This window comes from Hyperoodon ampullatus (assembly GCF_949752795.1).
Source record: "Hyperoodon ampullatus genome assembly, chromosome: 1".
Lineage (NCBI taxonomy): Eukaryota > Metazoa > Chordata > Mammalia > Artiodactyla > Ziphiidae > Hyperoodon > Hyperoodon ampullatus.
In genome coordinates, this window is record NC_136914.1 from 196,226,717 (window position 1) to 196,253,737 (window position 27,021).

Below are 27,021 nucleotides of genomic sequence, written 5' to 3' on the forward strand. Positions count from 1 at the left end.
TTAAATAGATCCAGCCTTGGTAGGTGCACATATAATTCTAGGCAGAGTTGGCTTCTTTCCATCCTTAATATTTTTGTGACTCACATTTTCCATTAACATTAAAAGCCCATCCTTGTTTTCATCTAAGAACTAGTTAAGAAAGGAAAAAGAGAAGACATTGATACATTCAAGATTTTCTTCTTAAATGTGTTTCTATATTTTAGAATATGGGAAAGAACATGCATAATCTTCCATAAGTCATGACTGAGTAATTTGGAGCTGTTTTTTAAAATGACTTTTCTTCAAAACCACTGAATTTATGGGGTTTTTTTCTCCCATTGACCTGAGATTTCAAAGAACTGTCATGATTAGTAGAAGAATATTAACCTCAACTTTGTGCCCTTATTAAATAAGCTATAAACAATAAGTGGTTTCAGTGTATAATGTTTTATTTCCTCCGATGCAATGTGGATTAATTTTGAGAGAAATGAAAAGATGTACGTAATTAAAGCAATGCTTAGAAGAAAAAAAAAAGAAAAGAGCCTAAACCTTCAATGACTTGCAGTCCATGTTTTTGTTCATGTTGCTAATCAGAGAATGTCTCTTGGGGCAGAATGACAAAACTGGTCCCGGTTCTGCCCATTAAGGCCATGTCTTTGTTGCAGTGCTTGGAGCAGCAGCAGCTGGCATGGGCGGATCAAAGGAGGAATGAAAGGCTTTCAGAGCTTCATGGTTTCAGACAGCAGCATGAGTTTTGTGGAGTTTGTTGAGCTGTTCAAATCATTCAGGTATGGCTGGATTTCTTCTTCGCCTTTCTTGTCTGACCCTTACCTTGTTATAACAATGCCAAAGGTGAGGTGTTCTCCATCCCGCACCCAGTGTGAGGAGCCGCAAGGACCTGAAGGATCTCTTTGACATCTATGCCGTACCCTGCGACCGAGCCGGCTCCGCAGCAGCCCCCCTCTACACCAACCTGACCATTGACGAAAACACCAGTGGTCTTCAGCCTGACCTAGGTTTGTGCGAGAATTTAATATTTCCCTTTGAGACCTTTCTACCTAAAAATGAAAGTTAGAGATCCAATCACACAAGTCCTTAGCCTGTCCCACATGGCATGCTGCTACCTGGAACATCGTGAAATGCTTAGAGAATTATCTTTCTAATGGAGGTGTCAGGGGAAAGGGTATCATTAGCATTTTGGACAAGGAAATTCATCACTGTGTGGGTCTGTCCATGGATTCCAGAATATTTCACCAATAGAACCTCCCAGTCATTCTGACAACTAAAAACCTTTCCCACTGATTTCCAAAAGTCCACGAGGTGTGTGGCATATCCCAGTTGGGAACCACCAGTCTCTTCCATGCCTCCAGGTGGGTGGGTACTCAACCCCAGGGTGGAAGTTGTCTGCCCTTTGACAGGAGAGTTTTTCGTGACCTCAGCAGAGCACTCCTGTCTGAACAGCCAGGACATTTTTCCTAATATGTAAACCAGAATGTCTAGTTCCTCGATCCCACTCACCACCACCACCATTACCATCACCACCCATGCATTTTAAGCCTATTATTTTTCTCTTCTGTTCTTGCTGGAAACTATAAACACTAAAAAGCAAAAAAACAAAACAAAACCAAAAAAACTGTCCTCTTTCATGCATTTGCTTTTTAATTATTTTAAAACATATTGTCCTTATGCTAAAAATATTGACCTTTTTCAACTTTAGCCATAAATGTGCATAACTATGGACTAGCCCAGTAGTGACACTTTTAAAAAAATTAATAGACTTTATTTTTTACAGCAGTTTTAGGTTAACAGAAAAATGAGGGGAAAGTACAGAGAGTTCCCATGTACCCTCCTCACACACGCATACAGTTCCCTCCCTTAATAATATCTTGTATTAGTGTGGTATATTTGTTACAGTTGAGCCAATATTAATATATGAACTGAAGTCCATAATTTACATTAGTGTTCACTGTTTGTGTTGTACATTCTAGGGGTTTTGACAAAAGTATAATGACATGTATCTACCATTACAGAAGTATACAGAATAAATAGTTCCACTGCCCTAAAGATCCCCTGCGCTCCATCTTTTCATTGCTCCCACTCTCCTTCTGAACCCTGGCAACCACTGATCTTTTTCCTGTCTCCATAGTTTCTTTTTTTTTTTTTTTTTTTTGTGGTACGCGGGCCTCTCACTGTTGTGGCCTCTCCCGTTGCGGAGCACAGGCTCCGGACGCGCAGACTCAGCAGCCATGGCTCACGGGCCCAGCCGCTCCATGGCATGTGGGATCCTCCTGGACCGGGGCACAAACCCATGTCCCCTGCATCGGCAGGCGGACTCTCAACCACTGCGCCACCAGGGAAACCCATGTCTCCATAGTTTTGACTTTCCCAGAATGTCATATAGTTGGGATCATATAGTATGTAGCCTTTTCACACTAGCTCCTTTCACTGAGCAATATGCATTTAAGGTTTCTCGATGTCTTTTCATAGTTTGATAGGTCATTTCTTTTTATTGCTGAATAATATTTTGTTGTATGGATATTTGTCCTGTTGAAAGACATCTTGGTTGCTTCCAAGTTTTAGCAATTATGTATAAAGCTGCTGTAAATATTTGGTGTGCAGGGTTTTTGTGGAGGTAAGTTTTCAGCTCACTTGGGTAGACACCTAGGAATGCAGTGGCTGGATCATATGGTAAGTCTGTGTTTAGCTCTGCAAGAAACTGACAGACTGTCCTCCAAGGTGGTTAGAATGAAAATGACTGGCCATACCAAAATGGGTGCACATGTGGAGCAATCAGGGTATTGCTGGTGAAAATGTAAAATGGTACAGCCACCTCAGAAGGGAATTTGGCAGTTTCTTACAAAACTAAACGTACTCTTATCGTATGATCCAGCAATTGTACTCCTTGGCGTTTACCCAAATGAGCTGAAAACTTATGTTCACACAGAAACCTGCACACAAATGTTTATAGTTACACTTTTAAAGTACAGAAAAAACTGTAATCTTAAGAGTACGTCTTCCATTTCTGCAAACATAAAAATGTAGAAGTAGCTAGTCTCAAAAACGAAAGGCTGAATACAGCCTGAAGTCCCCAAATAAATTTACATTTAGTTTCCATCTAATACTGAAGCTTATGTGCTTTCAAAATCTTTGACCTTGCTCTCTCTTAGTTTCTTTTATTTATTCATTGATTCATTTTTGTTTATTCCTTCAACTATGTGAACTTTATTCCTTCAACTATATTCCATCAAACTCCACTGAGTTTGATGGCTTGTTTAGACAGATTAGTGAAGAGTTTCTCCAGCTTAATATTTCCACAACACCATTATCTCCAAAATGAACTTTATAAAAGATGCTGGCTAGCCTGTCCATGTTCTGTGGGTGGTTCTGTTTCAGATTTGTTGACCAGAAATGTCTCCGATTTGGGGTTATTCATTAAGAGTAAACAGCAGCTGTCCGACAACCAGAGGCAGATATCTGATGCCATTGCTGCTGCAAGTATCGTGACAAATGGCACTGGGGTGGAGAGCACATCCCTGGGCGTATTTGGAGTTGGCATCCTCCAGCTCAATGACTTCCTAGTGAACTGCCAAGGAGAACACTACACTTATGATGAAATCCTCAGCATCATCCAGGTTTGTACCCATTTGGTGTGCAAGCAAATGTGTAAAGCCTCTAACTATGCTAATTATTTTCTGTAAACATTTACTCTTTCTATATTTCCTTCTAACACCTTTAAGTCTAGGGCCGAAATAGAGGGTTGGTTGTGTTTTTTTCTTAAATACCAAATATATGTGTTCTTATTTAACATATGATTAACACAGGTCCTAAGCCTTCTCTTACTCAGTGACTACTGTAAGGAATCAGTACTTGATCTCTTCTTGTAGTTCTAGCACATGCAGTAGAATTAGTAGTTAGGTTGTCAGCCACTTTGATTGTTTAACAAATGTTTATTAGCTTGTACTATGGACCTGGCTCTGTTCCAGGACCTGGAAATATAGTAGTTACATTCTAGTGGGTGAGGCAGACAATAAATGAATAAAAATATAAAGTAATTTCAGGTAATAATAGGTTCTGAAAAAATTGAGCAGAGTAAGGGAATGGAGTAATGCAGGAGGGCTGAGAGGAGTAAGCAAAGGCCATTGTGGGGAGGTGACACTTGGGCTGAGCCCTGAATGCATAAGCCATGTGAAGGTCTGAGGAAAGAGCATTCCAGACAGGGAGTATCAAGCAGGAGTGAGCTTGGAGTCTGTGAGGAATAACAAATGCCAGAGGGACAATAGCTGACATGATTTCAGAGAGGTGGGCAGGGGCCGAATCATCCAGGCATTTTAGGCCATGGGAAGGAATTTGACTCGAGTCCATGTGAGATGGGAAGCTCTTGGAAACTTTTGAGCAGGGCAGTAACATGATTTGATCTGTGTTTTTAAGAGGTCACTCTGGCCCCACTGGAGTATAAACTGTGCTAGGGAAGGAGGAAAGCAGAGAGACCGGGTAGGAAGCTGTCACAGTAACCCAGGCGAGAGGCGGTGATGGCTTCCGCTAGGGGACGGCAGGAGATAGGGGACGGCAGGAGATAGGGGGCGGCGAGATAGTTCCTTGTGGCTGCGCCACATGCAGCAGAATTAGTCTAGGTTTTCAGCCTGCCTTGTCAGCTGACTGGGAATCAGTGGACTAGCTGGCCAGCAACTGGACTTGATCACTGGCGGTGCTAAAAATGTAAGGTTAAGATCACATGATTGTGTGCTCACTAAAATATGATGGAGCGCAAGCACTGTACCGAGGATTCTGTGTGGATTCTCGCATTTCACCTCCCACCAACTCTATGGTAGCTGCCGTTATGCTCCCCATCTTCACCTGGATAAACCGATATCGTTTGTTTTCATATAAATCAGTCTTATTCTTTTCTCCCACTCTCCTTTTTTCTCTTAAATAAATATGCTTCGTATAATAAACTCACACATAATTAATGTTTTCTTTTAGACTAAAAAACTACACCTTACCACTGCATAACTAAATTAGTTCAAATATTTGGTTTAGATGTTTCCTGATGAAAACAGAACAGTTTTAAAAAATGATGTGGTGTTTTTTCCCTTCAGTTTCCTTTACTTAAATAACACTCTTTTTGTATCCCTTGCAGAAGTTCGAGCCTAGTATTAGTATGTGTCATCAGGGCCTAATGTCATTTGAAGGATTTGCAAGGTAACTTTTAAAAACTCTTTGCCCATCATTTAAGAGCATACATTTTTCAAACAGACTTACAAATGCAGAGAACAAACTAGTGGTTACCAGTGGAGAGAGGGTTTGACAGAGGGGCAAGATAGGGGGAGTGGATTAAGAGATACAAACTACAAGGTGTAAAATAAATATGATACAAGTAAGTAATGTACAGCACAGGGAATATAGCCATTGTTTTATAATAACTTTATATGGAGTATAATACATAAAAATACTGAAACTCTATGTTGTATACCTGAAACTAATATAATATTGTAAGTCAACTATAGTTCATTTTCTTTAAAAAAGAGTATATATTTTTCCCATGCAATTCTAAGAAACATTTTGTTTCCTCTAGGTTTCTGATGGATAAAGATAATTTTGCCTCGAAAAATGATGAGTCGCAGGAGAACAGTAAAGAATTGCAATTGCCCCTCTCCTACTATTACATTGAATCTTCACACAATACCTACCTCACAGGCCATCAACTCAAAGGAGAATCCTCAGTAGAACTCTACAGCCAGGTACTGAGAATTTCACTTGGAATATGGTTTTCATTAAACCTTATTTACGTAACCCCCAAAGTCACAAAAACCTGACCCCAGACTCCTTTGAAGAACTTATACACTATTAATTGTGAAATGTGAGGAAACACGATGTGTGGGAAAACCGCCTATACATACAGTTGTTTGCTTTACTTCTTTTTGTTTCTCCCCCACCCCCGCATCTACACTTAACCTTTATTCTAGGCAAAATTTAAAAAGTAGTTGTTTGAGACTCATAGCCTTTAGATCCTGGTTAGTCTGACCTACCTCTACTAAAATTAGATTTTCCCATGGGAAAACTCTCTTAATTGCTTCACTAAGTGCTAAATAAATCAATATATTGTAGTGGGAAAGCATTGCAGAAAATGCAACTGTCTGTGAAGTTATTCCCAAAATACTGTTTGTTTTGGTTTGCAATTTGTCAGAAAATTAATCTATCCCTATGGCAACCAACAACAAAAAAATTTACAGACTGCAGGCCCTGTCCCTACACATTTAAATTCATGGGAATATTCTTGAAAACTCAGAAGGGTCTCCGGGCTAGAAAAAGCACATCCTTTTGACCTAAACATCCAGCTCTCAATGATCCATATGTCTGTTGCTTCTGTTATATTTTCTGCAACATCCTTGTCTATGCTGCCTGTTTTCTGAACTCCCACAAGGTGAGTTAATTATGGGAGGAGCTAGCTACGTCCAGGTGTGTGTGTGCGTGTGTTGGGGGGGGTCCAAGTGTAAAAATTGTACTGTTTACACAAACCCAGCAGACTTGAGCTTCCTTTATTCTGATATTAGTCTATATATTCCTCAAAGCATTGGTCAAACTTCTGTCCCAAAGCTTATCTGGTATGGAGTATGTATTTTATTTATTTATTTTTAATAGAAATCCATTTTTAATTAATTTATTTTATTTTTGGCTGCATTGGGTCTTCGTTGTTGTGCGTGGGTTTTCTCTAGCTGTGTGGAGCGTGGGCTACTCTTCATTGCAGTGCGCAGGCTTCTCATTGTGATGGCTTCTCTTTGTTGAGGAGCACGGGCTCTAGGTGCGCGGGCTCAGTAGTTGTGGCACACGGGCTCAGCAGCTGCGGCTCGTGGGCTCTAGAGCGCAGGCTCAGTAGTTGTGGCACACGGGCTTAGTTGCTCCACGGCATGTGGGATCTTCCCGGACCAGGGCTCGAACCTGTGTCCTCTGCATTGGCAGGCGGATTCTTAACCACTGCCCCACCAGGGAAGCCCTGGAGTATGTATTTTAAACTCTAAAATCTAAGGGGCTTTTATTATGAAATGAAGATGTGTCCTTAGAGTAGTGATTTTCAAAATAAAAGTCCTGTCAAGGGGCCTCAGCTGCTGACACAGAAGAGCAGACAGTAACCACTGCCACTGAAGATTTGCTCTTTTATGTACTTTATACATTGGCCCTCCATTTGTACCGAGAATTCCAAGGTTAAAAGAAGTTTGAAATCCATTGTTCTAGAGGAAAGAAATGAAGTGTGTGTGTGTGTGTGTGTGTGTGTGTGTCTGTGTGTCTGTGTGTCTGTGTGTCTGTGTATTTATCCCAGGAAAATAAGCAGGGACCAATGTCCTAGCTTTAATTCCCACTACATTTCCTTATTTGACATCAGGGAGGTTTTTTTTTTTTTTACTCCTTAACATACACCTCAAGTAGAGATTGTCACAGCCTTTGAATAAGGCACAGAAACCCCTCAAATAGACTCACAGATGTGATTAAACTTAGTATGAAGCTCCCTTTTATTTCATTTCTTACCACTCTCTGCTCTCTCTCAGCTCTCCCAGTTACCTCCCAAGATTACTGTGTGGGGCAGATGAGAAGTGAGAAAAAGCCCTGTTCTCACCTGGAATTTGCAGCCCTGGTTCTCCTATTCTAGCCATATGTGGAAGCCTTAATGTCATGCAGACATTGATAAGGACCTTTAGTCTTTTTATACTGAAAACCCATCTCATCTGCTGCTGGTCAGTGAACATTCTTCCCAGTGAGGCTCACTACAGAGATGAGGGAGCAGCCTCACGTCCCACCTGTCATATTACATGACAGTTTTCAGCCCAAAGCAACACACCTGGAGATACTCTAGTGCTGACAGACACTGATAGCCTTGGGATTCTTTGCCAAAGAATCAGTTCCCCCTGGGAAGACAGGTCACCTAGGAAAACCGGGTGCTGTATGCTGTGCAATGGGAAGAATCTAGCAAGTATCTCATATAAAAACATTAAAATAAGGGGGATTCCACTATCCAAGTTATGTTGCAGCAAGTCTAATGGCCGCTAGCCCCCAGTACTGGACTGCTGTCACATGAAAATAGTTAGGTGGATTCTTAAATCAGAGAGTTGGCCCATTCACAGATATATCCACCTTTGGCTTTGGTTGACCCTTTCAAAATATGGTCATCTTTAAGATAGTCCACAAATACAGTCTATGGAGGAAGAAGTTACTCCAAGCAAACATTACAGAGATGCAACCCAAGCACATATATCAGGAGCTCTGCTTTCAGCTCTAGATCCAGAAAAGCAAATAGGTATCATCTCATCTAATTCCCTGGTAGTGTTTCCTGGAGTTCTTTGCTGAGGAGGCTGTGAGATAACACATCAGAGCTTAGGGGGCAAGTATATTATGATTGATTACTGATGACTGCTATGGGTGTGGAGAGGGGACTTTATGGATTATTTGTCATCTCTGCTGTAGAGGCTGTTCTAGGATTAGACAGCAAGGCAAATCCTTGGTAACTCCCTGCTTCTACTCTTCTCCCATGCTATACGTTCACAGCAAAGGTATTAGGTGGTGGCAGAATGTGGGTCTAAATAGAGGAGATTTTATCCTGATTGGATTTATATAAATGTTTGGCCAGTTCACTAAGGAATCAGTGGCCTCATTTCCTCATCAGCACCTGTGTCACCTCCACTGACATCTGCCCAGATAGAGTTATAGCCTGGCTGTCTCATTTCAGGATGCACCATGTTAGGTCCCTTGAGGGACCAAAGTTGATGGGAAAATGGTCATATGTTTTTGCTATCAAATTTTACCTTCCGATAGTATTCAGCTCTGGTAAGCACTCTTTCTACCTTAATCTATTCTCTCCCTTCCCCACCCCTGATAAATTGTGGCCTTCGGCCAACGTGTAATATTTCTTTTCAATCTTAGGCCCATCTGTTTTAGCCTGGAGAGTGAACACTGATATGTGGAAGCCTGTGCTGGGTTTAATTTGAGACTTTATCTCCATTTGCTCATCTGGGGTGGATTCATTCATTGATCCCACAGGTCCTCCTGCAAGGCTGTAGGAGTGTAGAGTTGGACTGCTGGGACGGAGATGATGGGATGCCCATCATTTATCATGGACACACCCTGACAACCAAGATCCCCTTCAAGGTAATGCTTCATAACTTTCTTTAAATCAAATCACAAAGAGTCATTATCTTCATTTTTCATTTAAATGAATGACTCTTCCAAGTTATACCTTAGGTTGGGAGTTCTTATCCTGGGTCTTAAGGCTTCCCCAAATTGTGTGGGATGTGCACATGTTCATTTTCATAGGAGTTGGTCTAGAACTCTCCTTAGATTCTCATTTGACCAAAGTTTAGTAACCATTACCTTAAATTAGTTATCATGTAATAATATTGTTGAAATTTTTACATCATAAGATGATATATAAAAGGCAGGGTCTGTTCTCTTGCTGTAGGAATTAAAGGTCATTTCTCCCGGTGTCCTGCTGACAAAGGCCAACGTCATGTGTCAGGAGATGATTAAATAACATTATAAAGTAATGAGAATTGATTCCACCTAGGGAGATTGGTCACCCAGGAAGACTGGTCTCACTGTATTATTATTTCAAATTCTAAGTCATTTATTTGTTCATTGTGCAATTACTATCCTCACTCAGAGGGTCTTTGGCTGTAACATAATTTTTTTCTGAACCGTGGCTGGGCTGAGAAGGAATTTTCTTATTTCTGTCTTGTAAGTGAAGATGGTGGCTAAAATGCATTTTCTTTTTAACTCATTTTCCTATTCAGCCCTCTTAAAACTTTTTGTACCCTATATTGAGGGAAGGAGTAGTTGATAACTGTGTTTACATACATGCATAAATATATGTGAATATGTGATATATGTCTTATTGCCCAAGTAGATTTGATTATAAACTCCTTGAAAACAGGAAAGTATCTTACGCCTTATCATTTTTGATGCCGTAACTAAAACAGTGTCTTTTACTTATACTCAGTATATATATATATAGATAGATAGATAGATAGATAGATAGATAGATAGATAGATTTGTTAAATTCAGGATACTGATAGCTGTTCCTCATAGTATGTGAACAATACTCAATATGAATAGTTTAATGTGTTTATAGAAAATAGCCTGTTGCTTAACTTGAAAATACATTTGAAAAGATAAAAACCACTTTGGCCAGAGTCTTCTGCATAAATAGTTTAGATACTTTCTGTGGCTGTAAGTGCCTCGCCTTTTGACACCTTGGGCAGATATCTGAGCTCTCATGAGCTCTTTTGACTCTCACAGGAAGTGGTTGAAGCCATCGATCGCAGTGCCTTTATCAACTCCGACCTCCCCATCATCATATCTATTGAGAACCACTGTTCATTGCCTCAGCAACGAAAAATGGCAGAAATTTTCAAGGTAAGGTATCAGCTAAATGACGGGATGGTATCTTGGTCTTTGTCTTGTGACTGTTGTTGAGCTTAATTTGGGGCCACTGTGGACCACACCACAGCTGGACCTCAGCTGTGAAGCACGTACAGTTAAGGTCCCTCAGACCTGAGAAATGGGGATGCCCTGGGAGTTTGGGCTCTCTCTTGAGTGGTCCATCTTTTCAGCTGGAGTGATAGAAGCACTGTTCTGTGGTCTCCTGAGCATTTCCAGAAAACCTTCAGAGATAACAAGAGACCAACTTTCCAACACTTTTGGTACCACAAATCAGGGATGCCATGATGTCACCTGTCAGTTGTATGTGGAAAAGCTGAAAATATCTCAGGGCAAATAAGTCAAATCTTCTTGTGGCCCAACTTCATATATGGAGATCCAAGGTGGCAAAGAGGTTAGACTGGCCAGAATAGTGCTGTTAACACTCGGCTCTTCCTTATACAAGGGAACTATAATACAGACAGATTTAAGGGCAAATACGCCATTATACTTCCCCCCTCCTCCACTGGTAGAGGCATTTATGGGAATATGGCTCTCGGTGGGAGGGAGGGGCATGGCTAGAGGGAAATGTCCCCAAATACTAATGTCAACAAAACTAATTAGCCTTGCATGTTGCCTTTTCTTTGCCATCATTTAGAATAATGGTCTCTAAACTTTTTTGATTGCATACCCCATCAGTAAAATATACCACATATTCCTGTTGTGTGTGTATTGACTTATTCATAAATTATATACATATCCTACTTATTAACATATTTTATACATTAATTAAAACATGCAAAAATAGAACATAAAAGAGAGTAACATAGAAAGGATGAAGTAAAGAATAACTTTTAAATACTATTATTTATTAATGATACAAAAACCCTTTTGCTATTATAAAAAAAATTTACATAAACTTATTTATTATCTAAATTTTTAGTGGGAGTAATATGATTAAATACACTTCATTATTTTGGAAACGTTTGTGATCCCTGACTTGGATGTTTAGTTTATTATTTCAATATTTGGCTTTAACAGCTATAGTGGCTGATAAAAATGCCTTACAAAGATACCTGTATCCAGATGGAAAAGGGGTGTCATTAACTGCACTTGCTAAATCATGGTACTCATTTCTCAATTCCATTAATGAGGCAAAGGTTCTTATTGGAATTTGGCTAGACAATTTATATGTTTCCTGGTATCAATCAGCTTTTCTTATAAACTAATTGAAAAGGTGTTGCCTTTTACATTTTTAACAGATGAGTTCAGACTCCACTAAAATCCTTCATTTAGAGGATTTTTTAACCATTAGAAAATCTGCTTCCAGGTAGCCTGAGTGTGCATACATAAGAGTTTTTATGTTAACACACATTGTTTTCTACAACAAAATCACATCACAATAGAAATATTTTTAGACAGCTGTCTTTACTCTTTCCAGAACACAAACTTTATCTAAAAAGCAAATACATTCGGGCTTCCCTGATGGCGCAGTGGTTAAGAATCTGCCTGCCAATGCAGGGGACATGGGTTCGAGCCATGTTCCGGGAAGATCCCACATGCTGCAGAGCAACTAAGCCCGTGTGCCATGACTACTGAGCCTGTGCTCTAGAGCCCGTGAGCCACAACTACTGAGCCCGCGTCCCACAACTACTGAAGCCCATACGTCTAGAGCCCGTGCTCTGCAACAAGAGAAGCCACTGCAATGAGAAGCCCGCGAACCGCATCGAAGAGTAGCCCCCCCTCACCACGACTAGAGAAAGCCCACGCACAGCAATAAAGCCAATGCAGCCAAAAATAAATACACAAAATAAATAAATTCATTTTTTTTAAAAAAGCAATTACTTTCTCACTCAGTGTTAAGATGTTGCCCTTATCATATAGGAACAGATTAACAGTGATTTTATCATCATCATCATCATCATCATCGCCTGGTAACAAAGTACGGCTACCCACTATAAACACAGAAAAAGTCCGAAATTTTAGGATACTTTTTTTTTAAGAAAATTGTATAACTTAGAATACTCCTTTAACTAACTGCTTTTTCCTTATATAAAATGTGAGCTTCTATATGTTGTAAAAGATTTTCGTAATCACTTTTCATCTCATTACAAAATATTTCAAAGAGAAGTTTTTTTGTGAAATTAACCACACGTCGTCACCAAAGCTCCCAAACTGTCATCATCTCAATAAGCTGTTAGCAAACAAAGATGTGAAGAACTCACCTCTGGTCCCTCTGCATCAAGAGAGTCCCCCCTCGTCCCTCAGGGACCTTCATGAACAGTGCCTGACATACAGACTGAGGGCGCCATTTTCAGTCTGTACGTTAAGCACTAATAAGCTTCCATTTTGTTCTTTTTTTCATTAAAAAATAGCTAGAAATGGAAACTGACATGTTTTCTACCCTCACCCCAAATGGGTCATCCTGTGCCTTCCCCTACCACACACCTCCTTGGGGGATACACATTTCCCTTTGAAGACCAGCGCTCAGAAAAGCTTTATGAGAATGGTGTCTGTGGTTCTTTATACTCAGTGGTGACAAATTCTCCCTATTATTTTTCATTTTTGTCCCCACTTCCTACCTACTTCAAGGTTTGTATCCTTGTGACTTCTTACCCATGTCTGGAACAGACCATATTCTACAAATCACAGCCTCTAACTGAATCTTTTTCTTCTTTAGTACGTCAGAACCCCAGAGTATTTTTCTAAATAGTTAGAGCTGGGCCCCCCTGGAGAGGGGCCTAGACCCCTCCTCATGGCCTTCTAACCACTTCCCTTCTTTCCAGTAAGAAACTATGCAGGGCTGGGGGGCGGGGGACACACGGATACAACATCTTTCCTACTTCCTCTTCCTAGGATTTTTAGAACAATTCAACTGGGCTGAAATATCTAGCTGATGATTCAGGTATAGATAAAGGGCATTGATTATTTGTTTTCCTTTATTGTTTTTAGACTGTGTTTGGAGAAAAACTGGTGGCTAAATTCTTATTTGAGAGTGATTTCTCAGATGATCCAATGCTTCCCTCACCTGACCAACTCAGGAGGAAAGTGCTTCTCAAAAATAAGAAGTTAAAAGCCCATCAGACACCGGTGGATATATTAAAGCAAAAGGTACTCTCTTATTAAAGAAGTTATGAGTATGCTGTGTGCCCAGAACAAAGAAATTAATGTCATTCTAACCTTTCAGATGACTGATGGGTAACCAGTTTTTGAAGATTCAGTTTCCCCGAATGATACATTTGATTTTTGGCTTTCCGCTGAATAGACTGATAAATACTCTCTTCCCACTTACATAAAATTTTATTTTGAAAAATTGATGTAGAATGTACCTCATTATTTAATTTATTCTGAGCAGGATAATAAGTGACTCTTGTCTCTGGGCCTGGGCTTCACAGCTGTCAATCCCACAGTGGTCACTGTAGTCCTCTTTAAGAAGAGTCTCCTGTCGGGAGAGCACTTGGACATGGGGTTATGACTCCTGAGGTCAGTAGTAGAACCCCAATAGCAGCAGCCCTGTGCTCCCAGCATGGAAGTTGGCACAGTGTATCACTGTGGCATATGGACCCCAAGGCACTTCTGTACCTGCCTCACCCATGGAGATCTAGTCCCCGAGCACCACAGACTTGCCTATATAGGAGGGCCCTCAGCCCAAGGATCTGTGAAAAAGTTCAGGTCCAGGACCACTGAGTCCATATGCCAGGTTGAACTTACTCATCCCACAGAATGACAGCTGCCAAAACTCTTTGTCCTATTTAGGAGAGCACTGTTGGCCCTGAAACACCACTTTTGAAAATTACAGCAACCAAAAGTTGCTGCATGAACCTCAGCCTCCAGCAGGACTAGAATGGTGCAGCCCCGGCAGCGTGGACAGTCCAAAGTAAAACTAGGTCACGGCCTAGAGCTTTTAATTTCTCTTTGAGCATCACCTCCAAGCCTCCAGGCCCTACTCCAGTTCTGCTTTAAGTGGTTCCCAGAGAACAGATGGATTCTATGAGCCCAACAGATTTGGAACCTTTGTCCTAAGTCATTGATTAAAAAATGTCAAGTCGAGCTGTACAGCAGAAACCAACACAACATTTTAGATCAACTATACTCCAATAAAATGTTTTTTTTTTAAACTTCAAGTCGAATTGAGTCAAAAGTCCAGTTTGACCTAGTTGAGTAGTCTATTTGGAACAATCGTCAAATCTTCACTTCCATTAAGAATATTTGGGGCTTCCCTGGTGGCGCAGTGGTTGAGAGTCCGCCTGCCGATGCAGGGGACACGGGTTCGAGCCCCGGTCCGGGAAGATCCCACATGCCGCGGAGCGGCTAGGCCCATGAGCCATGGCCGCTGAGCCTGTGCGTCCGGAGCCTGTGCTCCGCAACGGGAGAGGCCACAACAGTGAGAGGCCCACGTACCGCAAAAAAAAAAAAAAAAAAAAAAAGAATATTTGGATATTCTTCCATCTGTGGGTATACTTGCATTTTTGAATCTTAAGACGTGATTTCCAGAAGTCAATGCTCAGGGTCTGATAGCACAAGGGCTGTGAAACCATCACCTCTCTTAATTTGAACTTTATACCTCAGCTAATACAACCTAGAACTGTTCTCGCTATTTAAATTCTTTATGCCTACCAGGCTCATGTTGAGTTTGTGGAGAGCAAAGAATTCAGTTATTTTCACAGGACTAAACTTATGCCTAGTCTCCCCATTTTTCCAGGTTTACGATTAATTTTAAACTTTTGTGTAGCAGGAGTCTCACATTTATCTCTGTTAAAGTTGCTCTTCTTGGTTTTGGTTTGTTATTATAGCATACAAGGTTCTTTGTGGATTTTGACATCTGTCATCCAGTTATTTATTAGCAGTTTTCCAAATTGTGCCTTCACCCAAGTTGCCCTTGAGCCCGACGGCCAAGTGGAGAGCCCTGTGGCCCTTCTTGCAGGACCTCCCTCAAGTTTAGGTGATTATCACTCTTGTCTGGTGCTCTCTTCTCTGAAGCCCAGACTTCTGCAGAATCTGCTTCAACCTCTTTCTTTATAGAATAGAAATTGAGATCTAGGCATTTATGGGACTTTCTCCAAGCCACCCAGTTCATAGTGGCAGAGCCAGGATTCTGATTCAGGTCTTCAGGGAAGACCTTGTCAAAGACAACACAGAAGTAGGATACATTGATAACAATCACTGGGGCATTTTCAAAGACACAGATTCTTAGGTTCCAAATCTGCCCAACTAAATCAGAATTTCCATAAGGAAGACTTGGTAATCTGTTTATTTAAAAATAATTCTTATCCCCCTGAAAGTTGGAAAATACTGCTTATCTGTTATTTCCCACAAAGTGAGTTACCTTACCCGCAAAGTCCAAAGAGGTTACTGTGTGGGAGATTTGTGCTTAGTAAACCTATGCTACTTCTTGCTAATCGCCTCTTTATTTTCTGTGTTCTCACAACCAAATAATCCACTCTGAGATTCTGTCAGGTATTACTTTGACACTTTCTACCATACAACTTCCACAACTAACCTCTTCCTCCCTTTGGAAAAATGGGACAATATAATCCCATTTTCAGTTTTTTAAAATCGCTTCCAGAGCCCCATGATTTCCCAAGGACTACTGACAGTCATATCTGCAAGACCTTTTAATTGCCTGGCAGGTTGTGGGTCTGGACCTGGTGATCTGAGTTCACACAGGGTTGGGTGAATGCATGCCAGGAGCTCCAGTGTGCTCAGACCAACCCTCTAACTTAGAAGGTCTGGGTCCTTTCTGTGCCAGGAGCTCACCCTCAGCAAGGATGCACTGACTCAGAGCAGGATTTCTGAAGCTCTCCATCTGCCTCAAGCTTGTGCTAAGGCTCTTGCCGAGGATCCTTAACTACACCCCGCCAGATCACCAGTATTCTGCCCTTGGTCTCCTGAACTCCAACCTGCTAGACTCAAGACAGTTCACACTCAGTGACAGGTGCTATGCTAGGGGCTGGGGGAACAGAGCAAATGAGACATGGCTCCTGCCTGGACCCATGTGAGCCAGTTCTTCACCTGACACCCCACTCTAACCCCCGGACCTATATCTGAATTGCTTTTATCAAGGGCTGGGGTCCTATTCTTCTGCCTCAAAATAAGTAGTATATGGCAAAGAATAAGGAAGTCAGCTCTTGGCTGGCACTGGGCCACCTGTCCCATACTTCCTGCACTGGGGGAAGTACCTGAGCATCGAAGGGACCTTGACACTCCACCTTCTGACATTTGCTGGTAGTGGGACTTTGAACGGCAGCACCCCCATTATTGGTTCTCAAAACCTTCTGTCAGGGGGCCCACCGGGCTCTTGGCATCATCATTCTCGGTACTTGGCTCCACCCTGCATGTTTACTGCAGAAAGGCCCCTTGCTTATCCAAGACAGATAGACTTGCTTTTGTAGCTCACTTGTGCCTAGAGCAGATTTCCCAAAGCTTGGAAGAACGCTACTCCTGTGAGACACTCTGAAAAAAGAAAAGAAATTTTTCCTGGTTAAATAAGTGTGGGAAGTGCTGCACTGGAGATCTTTGAAGAACTGTGATGCCCTTTAGCATATTTAATGAAGGCTCTATGAAACTCAGTTTCTGTAGGATGCTGTTTTTAAACTTCCATTGTGTTTTGTGGTTACTGTAATTCTCATTTTTTTACATAACAGCTATTAACACGCATGGAGCTAGTGTTCCATAAAAATGTTGAGCCTAGACAATGCCCAGTTATCTGGAGTAGACTGCATGTAAAAGATTTATCTCGATATCAACATAGCCTACATTGTTTCTTCCTTATGTATATATTTTTATTATAAAGGTAATATAACCACATTTCGGAAAGCTTAAGGAAGAATTATTTTAAAACACACATAATTCCAAAGCCAAACACAACCTGTATCACAAGGATTCTTAACCTTAGTAATAATGAAAAAAATTAAATTTTTTTTTTGGCTGCGCCATGCGGCTTACAGAATCTTAGTTCCCCAACCAGGGATTGAACCCATGCTCCCTGCAGTGGAAGTGCTGAGTCCTAACCACTGGACCATCAGGGAATTCCCCCCAAAAAATTACATCTTCATTTTCACTAACCTGAAAATTTCACTAGCTGAAATTTAGCCTTTCCTCTGATTATAAATGTAGGGAACAAACCACAGTAAAGTTGGCAGCATCTATGTCTTTGTCACCAGTAGAAATCACAGATGTTTCATATTGTATCACAGTTGTTGCTTATATCTCCAAGAATTATTTATGCTCATCACTATTTCAGAAACATTACTTGACCTACCATTATATATTTTTTACTATGTTAATAAATAAACATATATTCCTATAGCACAAAATTTTTTTTTAAGATTTGATAACTGTATCAACATTCTTTTTTTCCTTTGTAATCTTATGTATTTTGTTCTGTGCATTTAAAATATCATGCTGAGAAGGGACCTTACCTCACCAGACTGCCTAAGGAGCCTGTGCCATAAAAACAGGTCAAGAATCCCTACTGTATTAACATTTAATAGCTAGCTTTTTATGCACATAGTTTTATATAATTATAATCATTATATGTAGACAGAAAGGTACATAGTTATTGAACAAAGGATATAGAATTATATATATATTTGCATAGATACATGTATATATGTATATGGTTACATGTATAAATATTATTTATATCTATACACACACAATTCTGTATCCTTTGTTCAATAAATATATATCACAATTATTTGTCAAGTCTTATTTCTCAAGCAGATACACCATAGTTTACTGATGTCATTCCTCTATTTTTGGACTTTTAGGTTGCTTCCTGTTTTTAATTCACGCAAGTAACTTTGCCTATATTTTGGACTATTTCCTTATGCTAGGCTCCCAGATTTATATTTATATTTATATTCACAGTAATTCTAGTCAAATGTAGAAGCACATGACCTCCCTGATAGCACACATCAATTTTCCAGAAATCTCTAGGCCTATTTTGTTAATCTGACTGACGGTTCAAATAAAGGTCTGTTGAAAAAACTTTATTTAAATCAACCATTCTTTTAGTCTCGTCCATAGGGATTCTAACATCTTTCTCAAGGTCAAAGGCCTTTAGATCGTATTTTAAGAAGGGGGAAAAAATAACAGTTTCTTAGCAGAGATTTACTTTTCCAAAATGGATGGGCTGATTTGCTTCTTCATCATTTGGGATTGATGGTGGTTCTCTGAAGCACCCAGGTTTCTCCTGGTGGGGTTGCCCTAGGAAACCTGGATGGCTGGGCACCACACACGGATTCCTCGTGATTGTTTCCTAAAAGCTCCTGGATTCCTCCTGTAGGGACGTTAACATTCACTTAAGTATTGACATTGTGCTTTAAGTGACTGTAGAGTTTTGGGGCTTTTCTCAAATAATCAAAATAGGTTAAGCCACTTTTTATGACTGTGGTAAGCCTTAGGTGGTCATTTGGTAAACTATAAATGAAAGTTTAGTAGCTGGGCATCTGCAGTCTTTAATTATTGATATGTTACAGGCTCATCAGCTAGCATCCATGCAAGCTCAGGCTTATAATGGTGGCACTGCCAACCCTCCACCTGCTAATAACGAAGAAGAGGAAGATGAAGAGGACGAATATGATTATGACTATGAATCCCTCTCTGACGGTAAGAGAGCCAACCCTATGCTATACGCAGGGAAGTGCCTGGAAGATTTTTCTACTGGGTTTTTTGGGTGTCTTTTTTTCCCAAAAGTAAGTCTGATGCTCCATAGACCAACAATACAGATTGTTGTAATATTATCTAAGAGTTTCTGGAATCCTGCTGCTTAGCAAGCAGGACCAAGCAAGGAAAGGGATTCTGTCAGCCACTACAGACACCACTCAAGGAAAGAATAGGAGGGTGTGGGAAGCAAACCAGGGGTTGTTCCTAAATTGGTTTCTAGAGGAAGAGGTGGAATTACTGCAGAGAGACCCCGTTCCCACCCTTTCAGCATCTGGTGTAGTGGATGCTCTTGGCAGGAATTGTAGACGAGGGCTGACTCTTTTCTCTCCCCTGCACCACCTGCAGGGGGCAGCATCGTGTTCCTGTGCTCTCTGCTGTTCCCCTTCACTGCTTTCGCTCCTGCTTTCTAAGAGCATAGCAAAGAAAGAAGCAGCATTTCCCTTCCCCACCCCCCTTCCCTGGTTCTCACATTACTAAGCCAACCAGACATTTCCTTCTGGCCCCACCAAAAAGATATGGGTGATGGCTAATGGTGCAATATAAAAAAGTCACATGAATGATGTTACTTACCTATTAAAGGTGAAGGATTCTTCTTAAGAGATAATTAGGTTTCAGCTGTGTTTCATTTGCACTAAATTAGTGTCATTTGCTAGAGATTGCAAAATGTTTTCTCAGGTACCACTGCTGATGGTAGGCTGTTTAATTTTGGCAACTTCTGAAAGACAAATATTTAGTAATGAAAAAATACCAAAGTTCCTGTTTATTTAAATGTTATAAATGTAGACTATATTACTTCTCTGTAGGATATTGTCTTGTTAATATGCAGATATGCCCAGACCAGCAACCGTTTACCACTTGCATTAAGAGAATCAAGCTACACTCCTTCAAATATCTGCTTCTCACGCAGCACGATTGTCTCCTGGCCGTGTTTGGTTTTGTGAGCCTCCATCATAGCCAGCAGCTACAGTCCAACCTCTTTCTGCCCCCAATTACAATACTAGTCTCTGTCCATGTAATATTTGTCCTTAGTAATTGTTGATTGCTTCATACAATCAACTAAAAGCCAATGTACCCGACCTGAAGTCCCATCAGATAACACAAAGGGCATATTCTCTAATGGGGAGGTCAAAAGAGGGAGAAAATGGGAAAGAGTCAAGGTCATTTCTTGTATCCTATTCCTCAGAAGTCGTGGGAGTATGAATCTTTTTATATTGACGTATGCCTCCCCATGGATCTCTACCACAGTCATGGTAATGTTGTTTCATAGAACAAATTTATTTGATAAGAAATGAAAACCACATTTAAGAAGTCAACCAAATCCAGATGTTATTTGCCCCTGTAAGAAGTTAGTGCTCTGGAAGATAAATTCACTCTCTATCATAAATTACTTCTGTGTTTTTTTCTGTACTTTTGAAAACAGGAAAGAAAATACTTTTCTTAATTATTAGTAATAGTAGTATAGGAAGTTTTGATATGCAGATAACAAAATGTATAGGGGAAGGTGGGGGAAGGAGCTTTCTGATTTATTTTCAGTTAGGAGGGTAAAATTTAAACCCTACCCCACTGAATCTCTAGGACAGTTGCACGCTTTTTAAAAACCCACATGTGCTGGGGTGGGGTATACATGGAAAGCACCCGCAGGTTCTGCTCCAATAGACTGTGAGACCTTGGGTCAATGTCTTTTCACCACTCTAGACTTTAGGCCCCTCAGAGGCATAATGGGAAGATTTTGTCACAGGTTGTCAGATGTTCTCCCTTCTAGCACTAACATCTATGATCTACGACAGTTCATTCCAATACCACCACATGATAATTTCCCATTTCATTAAAAGAGTCCTCTGACTGGCTGACTCCCAAATAGGCCTTGTAGTTGATTATGCCGGGACTTACTTAAGCTTACCCTATTAAGGCTTCCTGGTGCTACTGTTAAATGCCAGACAGTCTTGCACTTTGGGTCATGGTTTGTGGTGCCGAGCTCATCCCTGCCTCCTTCCCTCAACCTTACTTTCTCTGGCTGAGATGAGAAGAAAACAGAAACCTGCTTGCTAAGGGTAGGACCATTCCCAGCTTCTTAGCAGGACCCCAAAAGTTTCTAAGCTTCTTGTAATGACGTATGCCTCCCCATGGATCTTCTCATCCCTTTGAGGATGAGATGGAAGCTGTGACCAGTCCCCTCAGAGAAATAAACATGGTCTCAAATTTCTACATAAAATTGCAGGAGTTTTCACAGGCCTTCTGAGCCCCTCGCAGGCACCTCAGGCTAGAAACCCGTCTCTAAAGTCTGGGTGGCCCAGTTTATCTCTGTGACAGCTCTAGTCCTCAGTTTTCACATATATAAAATGAGCAAATTCATCTAAAACCTCTTTTGGCTATAAAACCGTGATAGCTCTGGGCTTCCCTGGTGGCGCAGTGGTTAAGAATCCGCCTGCCAATGCAGGGGACATGGGTTCGAGCCCTGGTCCGGGAAGACCCCGCATGCCGCAGAGCAACTTAAGCCTGTGCTCCACAACTACTGAGCCTGCGCTCTAGAGCCCGCGAGCCACAACTACTGAAGCCTGCATGCCACAACTACTGAAGCCTGCGCGCCTAGAGCCCGTGCTCTGCAACAAGAGAAGCCACCACAATGAGAAGCCTGTGCACCGCAACAAAGAGTAGCCCCTGCTCTCAGCAACCAGAGAAAGCCCACACACAGCAACGAAGACCCAACGCAGCCAAAAATAAATAAAATAATTAATTTTAAAAAAGAACTCTTTAAAAGAAAAAATGTGATAGTTCCTAGGCACAAAATTACTTCCAGAAAATCTAAAGGAAGTTGCAAATGAGGCTCAAGTATTTCAGGAACTGCTACTCTGCCTTTTGGCCACTAAGTGCTTGATGAATATTTATTCAATTAAATTTTATTAAATAAATATTAATTAATTTTTTCCCAACCTTGCTGTTTATCTTGACTAGCTTTGAACATGCATTAGAGATTTGAATTTCCAACTTCATACAGACATTCTATGACTTCGTATATATGAAGTCTAATGACTGCATGAGTCTACCAAATTAATCAATTTCTATCCATTTGACATAAAGTATTTTGGGGAGTATTAGGACAATCAGTAGCTGAAAATACATAATGTGAATGTGGCAGCATGATTAACGTTAACAATGTTTGCACTTCTTTTATTGCTAGCCTTTGCATCCCTTAATAGTCAAAATATTAAATCGATGGAAGATTTCTTATTTCATTTACCTTGTAATCTAAGCTGTTGTTATTCATGCTTTGCTTCATACCCTAGTTTAATTTATCTGGCTTTTTGCCTTAATTTTCCTTACTTTTATCCCCTTTCTGATTCTGTCTTTCTGTAGCAGATGTCCTTACTGCTTCTTCTGTTCCTAACAGTCAGGCAGGTAAAGCCACTTGAACCTGACCTTTTAACTGCATGAATGTCGGCATTCTGTTTCCATTTGCTTAGGCCTGATTAGCATGAAGTTGTGACCCTCATAAGAATAAAAATGTAATTAAATGATTGATCTCGTTTATTTCTTGGCAGCCTGCATGGCCCTGATTTGGTATAAGGATATTTTGGTCTAAGCATTTGTGATCTGATGAGATAGTAAAATCATGGGTGAGAAATGAGCTTTCTTGTTTTTCATTTTAAAAGGACATAATCATGTTATATCTCTAACACCTTTAAAATCATTTTGAATAGTAATACCAAAACAAGAGCAAAGTATAAGATTATCTGTCATACTTTGGAAATTTTTAGATATATTTTAATTCCTATCCTTAAGATTTTCCCTTAATAAATTGATAGACAGTTATGAAAAATTTACTTTCCAATTAAGTGTAATTGTGAAAACTGCATTGCAAATAAGTGTCTTTTTCCCTCTGGTTTTGACACTTCTAGAGGTAAAAAAAGCTAATAGCTTCATTTTAAAGTGAGAGTGATTAAATCATGCCTGCACCATCTAGAAGTGCTTCAACCACTAAATCCTTCCCAAACTTGTGTGCTGAGAGCTTCTTGACAGGGTATCTTCCATAATGTTTGTACCGTTCCAATCATCTGTATGAAAATGAGCCTTCTCATTTAGATTACATCTATATGGTACCAAAACTACTGGTAAATTAGTCTATTCAATCAAAAATAAATGTATCATTTAACAAATTTTTAAAATTATACTTCAAGCCATCATTTTGGTAACATGTAGCCAGCGCCTCAGTCTTACAGATAAGCACAAGTACCTGGATATCCTTGCAATGATGTAGCCATAGCCCTTAAGTGAAGCATTCAGTTCTTGCTTGCTGAAGCCTGCCAACTCATTTTCAGACAACATTCTAGAAGACAGACCTGAAAATAAATCATGTAATGACAAACTTCAGTTTGAGTATAATGAAGAAATCCCCAAGAGGATAAAGAAAGCCGATAACTCTGCTTGCAACAAAGGAAAGGTGGGTGAATGGTTTCTGTTAAATTACACTTGGACCGTCAGTTTCAGATAGGATTTCATTCCCTCCCCATCCTTTCCCTTCACCTCTCCGCTCACTTTCCTTTAGATGCCAAAGTCCACATGGTGATGATATGGGACCCCCATCTGCAATTTATAGAAGGTTAGTCATCGATTCGTCCAGCCAATACCTACTGAAGATGTAGTGTGTGGCAGGCACTGAGATAGCACAGGAGGTGATTTGGCCATGGAGACAAACATGTAAACAGTGCTTGTAGATAAGTACAAAGAACAGTGATTACACAGTGTTATCAGAACACGATGACGTTGGGAAGCAGACAAAAACAGGGCATTCAGACCAGGAGGCTGGTACGTTCAAGGAATTGCTAGAAGTTTTAAAGGTGTTTGGGATGACCAGGAAGATAAACAGGGCTGATTGGGAAGTGTTAACAGAGGAAGGACAACAAGAATAGAAAGAAAAATGAGATACCCGGACCCAACCCTCAAGTGCCTCACAGTGTATAGACTCTGAGCAAATCTATAGACATAGTTACAGTGACATTGTTGGGCAACAAAATAATAAAATATGCCAAAAATTTGAGCCACAGAAGATACATACTCCACTATCTGTTCATTCAGCAACTATGCATTGAGTGTTCCACATTTAAGACCCTGGACTATGCTCTGAGGGAAGATGAAGAATGAGTTAGACTCAGCCCTTGCTCTCAGAAAGCTTTTCTCTAGGGAAGGTGTTAGGACATGTATATGGATAAGATAGAGCAAGTGAAACACAGTGATGACGTGAGAAAGGAACAAAGAGCTTTAGGGATTCCAAGGTGAGTGGCATATACCTTCCCTGTAAACCAGTATCATTTTTCCCTTGATAGGTTTATGACATGGAACTGGGAGAAGAATTTTATCTTCCTCAGAATAAAAAGGAAAGCAGACAGATTGCACCAGAGCTTTCTGACCTTGTCATCTATTGCCAAGCAGTAAAGTTTCCAGGTAAGAATAGACAGTATCAAATGAACTTATTTACAAACAGAAACAGACTCACTGACTTAGAGAATGAACTTGTGGTTGCCGGGAGGGGGGTGGATAGTTAGGGAGTTTGGGATTTACATCTACACACTGTATTTAAAATGGATAACCAGCAGGGACCTACTGTATAGCACAGGGAACTCTGCTCAATATTATGTAACAACTTAAATGGAAAACTAATTTGAAAAAGAATAGATACATGTATATGTATAACTGAATCACTTTGCTGTACACCTGAAACTAACACAATGTTGTTAATCAAGTACTCCAATATAAAATAAAAGGTAAAAAAAAAAAGACAGTATCATTTATAACATTTAAAGATACCAAAAGATTAAAAGATTAAAAAAATAATTATTTATTTAATTGGGCACTGTGAATGCTCTCCAAATAACTAAATTGTGTTGCTGAAATCATTGTTACAGTATCTTCTAAATATTTATTATTATTATTATTATTTGCTTTGATGCTGATGAGGAAAATACCATAAAATGTTCATTTTTCAGATCATATCTCTCCATTATAGTTAATAATAGTAATATTCATAACATCTAATAGCTAAAATTTATTAAGCACTTAATACCAGGATTTATGCTACGTATTTTATGTACATCATCTTAAATGACTCCATAATAATTCTATGAGTAGGTGGATTTATCTCCATTTTTAAAAAACAGTCTGAGAGAGATGCAATAATTGGCCCAAGGTTTCAGAGCATATCAGTTAAGACTCTTTTGTTTGAAAGTGGCAGAAGTTACTTAAGCAAAGAAGACATTTATTGGCTTATGTGTTGAAAAGTGAAGGGATATATGAGTTTCAGGTACAGCTTGGTCCAGGGCTTTCTCTCTCCATATTTCTCACTCTGCTGCTACTATGTTGGCTCTTTTCCCTTTGCGGTTGCAAGGCAGCTGCAGCAGGCTAACCCTGCATATTTCTAGATTCAACTTCAGTATGAGTCTCTTCCAGAACTTTCAGCAGCAGTTTCATGGTTTTTCACTGGATCCTTTGCCCATCCCTGAACCAGTCACTGTGGCCAAGGACATGCAGTGCTCTGGCTGTCTAGGGCTTAGGTCACGTGCCCCATCCCTGAGCTGGGTGGTGAGTCTCCACCCAAACTGCAAAGATCAAGGACAAGGTTTCAGTGGAGCGGTTTCCCCAGTTGGCCAATTTTAGAAGTACAAGTGAACTTAAGCTGATAAACCACTGACCCCCCAAAAAATGTACATTTCAGTTAATAAGTGGTAGAACTATGATTCTGAAGCCTGTCTATCTCCAAAGTCCTGCCTTTAACCCTAGCACTACCCTGCCTCTCTTGTTAGGGTGTGCTGTCAATGAGCTCATCCAGATGGGGCAGCGGGAGGTGGAGGGCAAACAGGAAAGTCCATAAATATATAGAAGTCAGAAAAATTCATCTCTTCCTATTAAGAAGAAGGATTCCCTTGTACAAGATTTCTGAGGACAGGAGAGCAGCTGGAATTGGGGGATCCGTCTAAATGTTAGTAAGCAGCATATATGAACTTGGTCTAGAGAGGGAAGTTAAAATACCAACCCTCATTTTTTTTAAGATGGTCTAGACGCGGATCCTGGCTTCCAGAGGCTTATCTTAAGCCCTAGTTCTCACACTCTGCCCTGCAAATGGGACAGAGGTCCTGGACTATTGCAAAACTAGGTAACGAGTGGTCTCTTCACACACCAGAAGGGGAAAAAAAATCATAAATGGAACTTTCTCAATTTTAAGTTTTCTCTTAACTTTTTTTAAACTGTTTTTAAACTTTTGGCAGCTGCTACTGCTTATCTACTAGCAAATTCTGTTGAGGAGGATGAGAATAAATAAGTAGCAAGCAAAGATTTCAAAGAAATGCAAGACCTTAGCTAGGTAGGTTTAGTTTCACAGTTCCTGACTTTCTGTCTCATAAGTACAGTATGACCATATCTGCAGCTGGTGAAATTGTTCTTATCACGGGGTAAAATCCTTTCACTGTCAAAGAGCCTCGTGGCCTGCATGACCTTCATCACAGGAACAGATGTGAAGACCACTCCATCCAAGAATCATACTCACTGCATCTCTTGTTCTTCATAAATTCAGCTGCAACTGCACCCAAACCATTCCTCTGGCTTTGTCTTTTCCTCTCAAGCACTGAGTAAACAAAGAGCACAAATTCCAAGAGATATCTGAAGTCACTATGAGAGATAAAGTTTCTGTACAGATAGAGAATTGTGAAAGGGTCAAAACGTCATTTGGTCTAGCTTTTGACTTGAGACACAGGCGAAGCATGGGGTTATTTGACTTATTTTTAAAATTCCAAGTATGCTGTTTTTTTAAAGTGTTTATATAACACACATTCTTTATAGGTATACTATATTCTAATATACTTTTTTAGTAATTGAAGTTTCTTACATTTTTCTTTCCCCAAATTTATTTTCTTTCTCAAAATGACTAAATTACATTGCCAGAATCATTGTCGTAATACCTTCTAAATATTTATTGTCATTAT

At 40.2% G+C, this 27,021-nt stretch overlaps 1 protein-coding gene across 2 annotated transcripts in view; it reads left to right on the forward strand.

Moving 5' to 3' along the window:
- Positions 1-27,021, forward strand: part of PLCE1 (phospholipase C epsilon 1) — a gene marked incomplete at both ends in the record, with an annotated part of 262,284 nt that overhangs the window by 210,548 nt on the left and 24,715 nt on the right. For both annotated transcript variants that reach the window (XM_079705006.1, XM_079705007.1), the window contains 11 exons: positions 645-767; positions 859-995; positions 3,373-3,611; positions 5,117-5,178; positions 5,552-5,717; positions 9,007-9,114; positions 10,262-10,378; positions 13,334-13,492; positions 18,865-18,994; positions 23,368-23,489; positions 24,373-24,490. In XM_079705006.1, the coding sequence (XP_079561132.1) occupies positions 645-767; positions 859-995; positions 3,373-3,611; positions 5,117-5,178; positions 5,552-5,717; positions 9,007-9,114; positions 10,262-10,378; positions 13,334-13,492; positions 18,865-18,994; positions 23,368-23,489; positions 24,373-24,490 (1,481 nt within the window). The remainder of the gene's footprint in view (positions 1-644; positions 768-858; positions 996-3,372; positions 3,612-5,116; positions 5,179-5,551; positions 5,718-9,006; positions 9,115-10,261; positions 10,379-13,333; positions 13,493-18,864; positions 18,995-23,367; positions 23,490-24,372; positions 24,491-27,021) is intronic.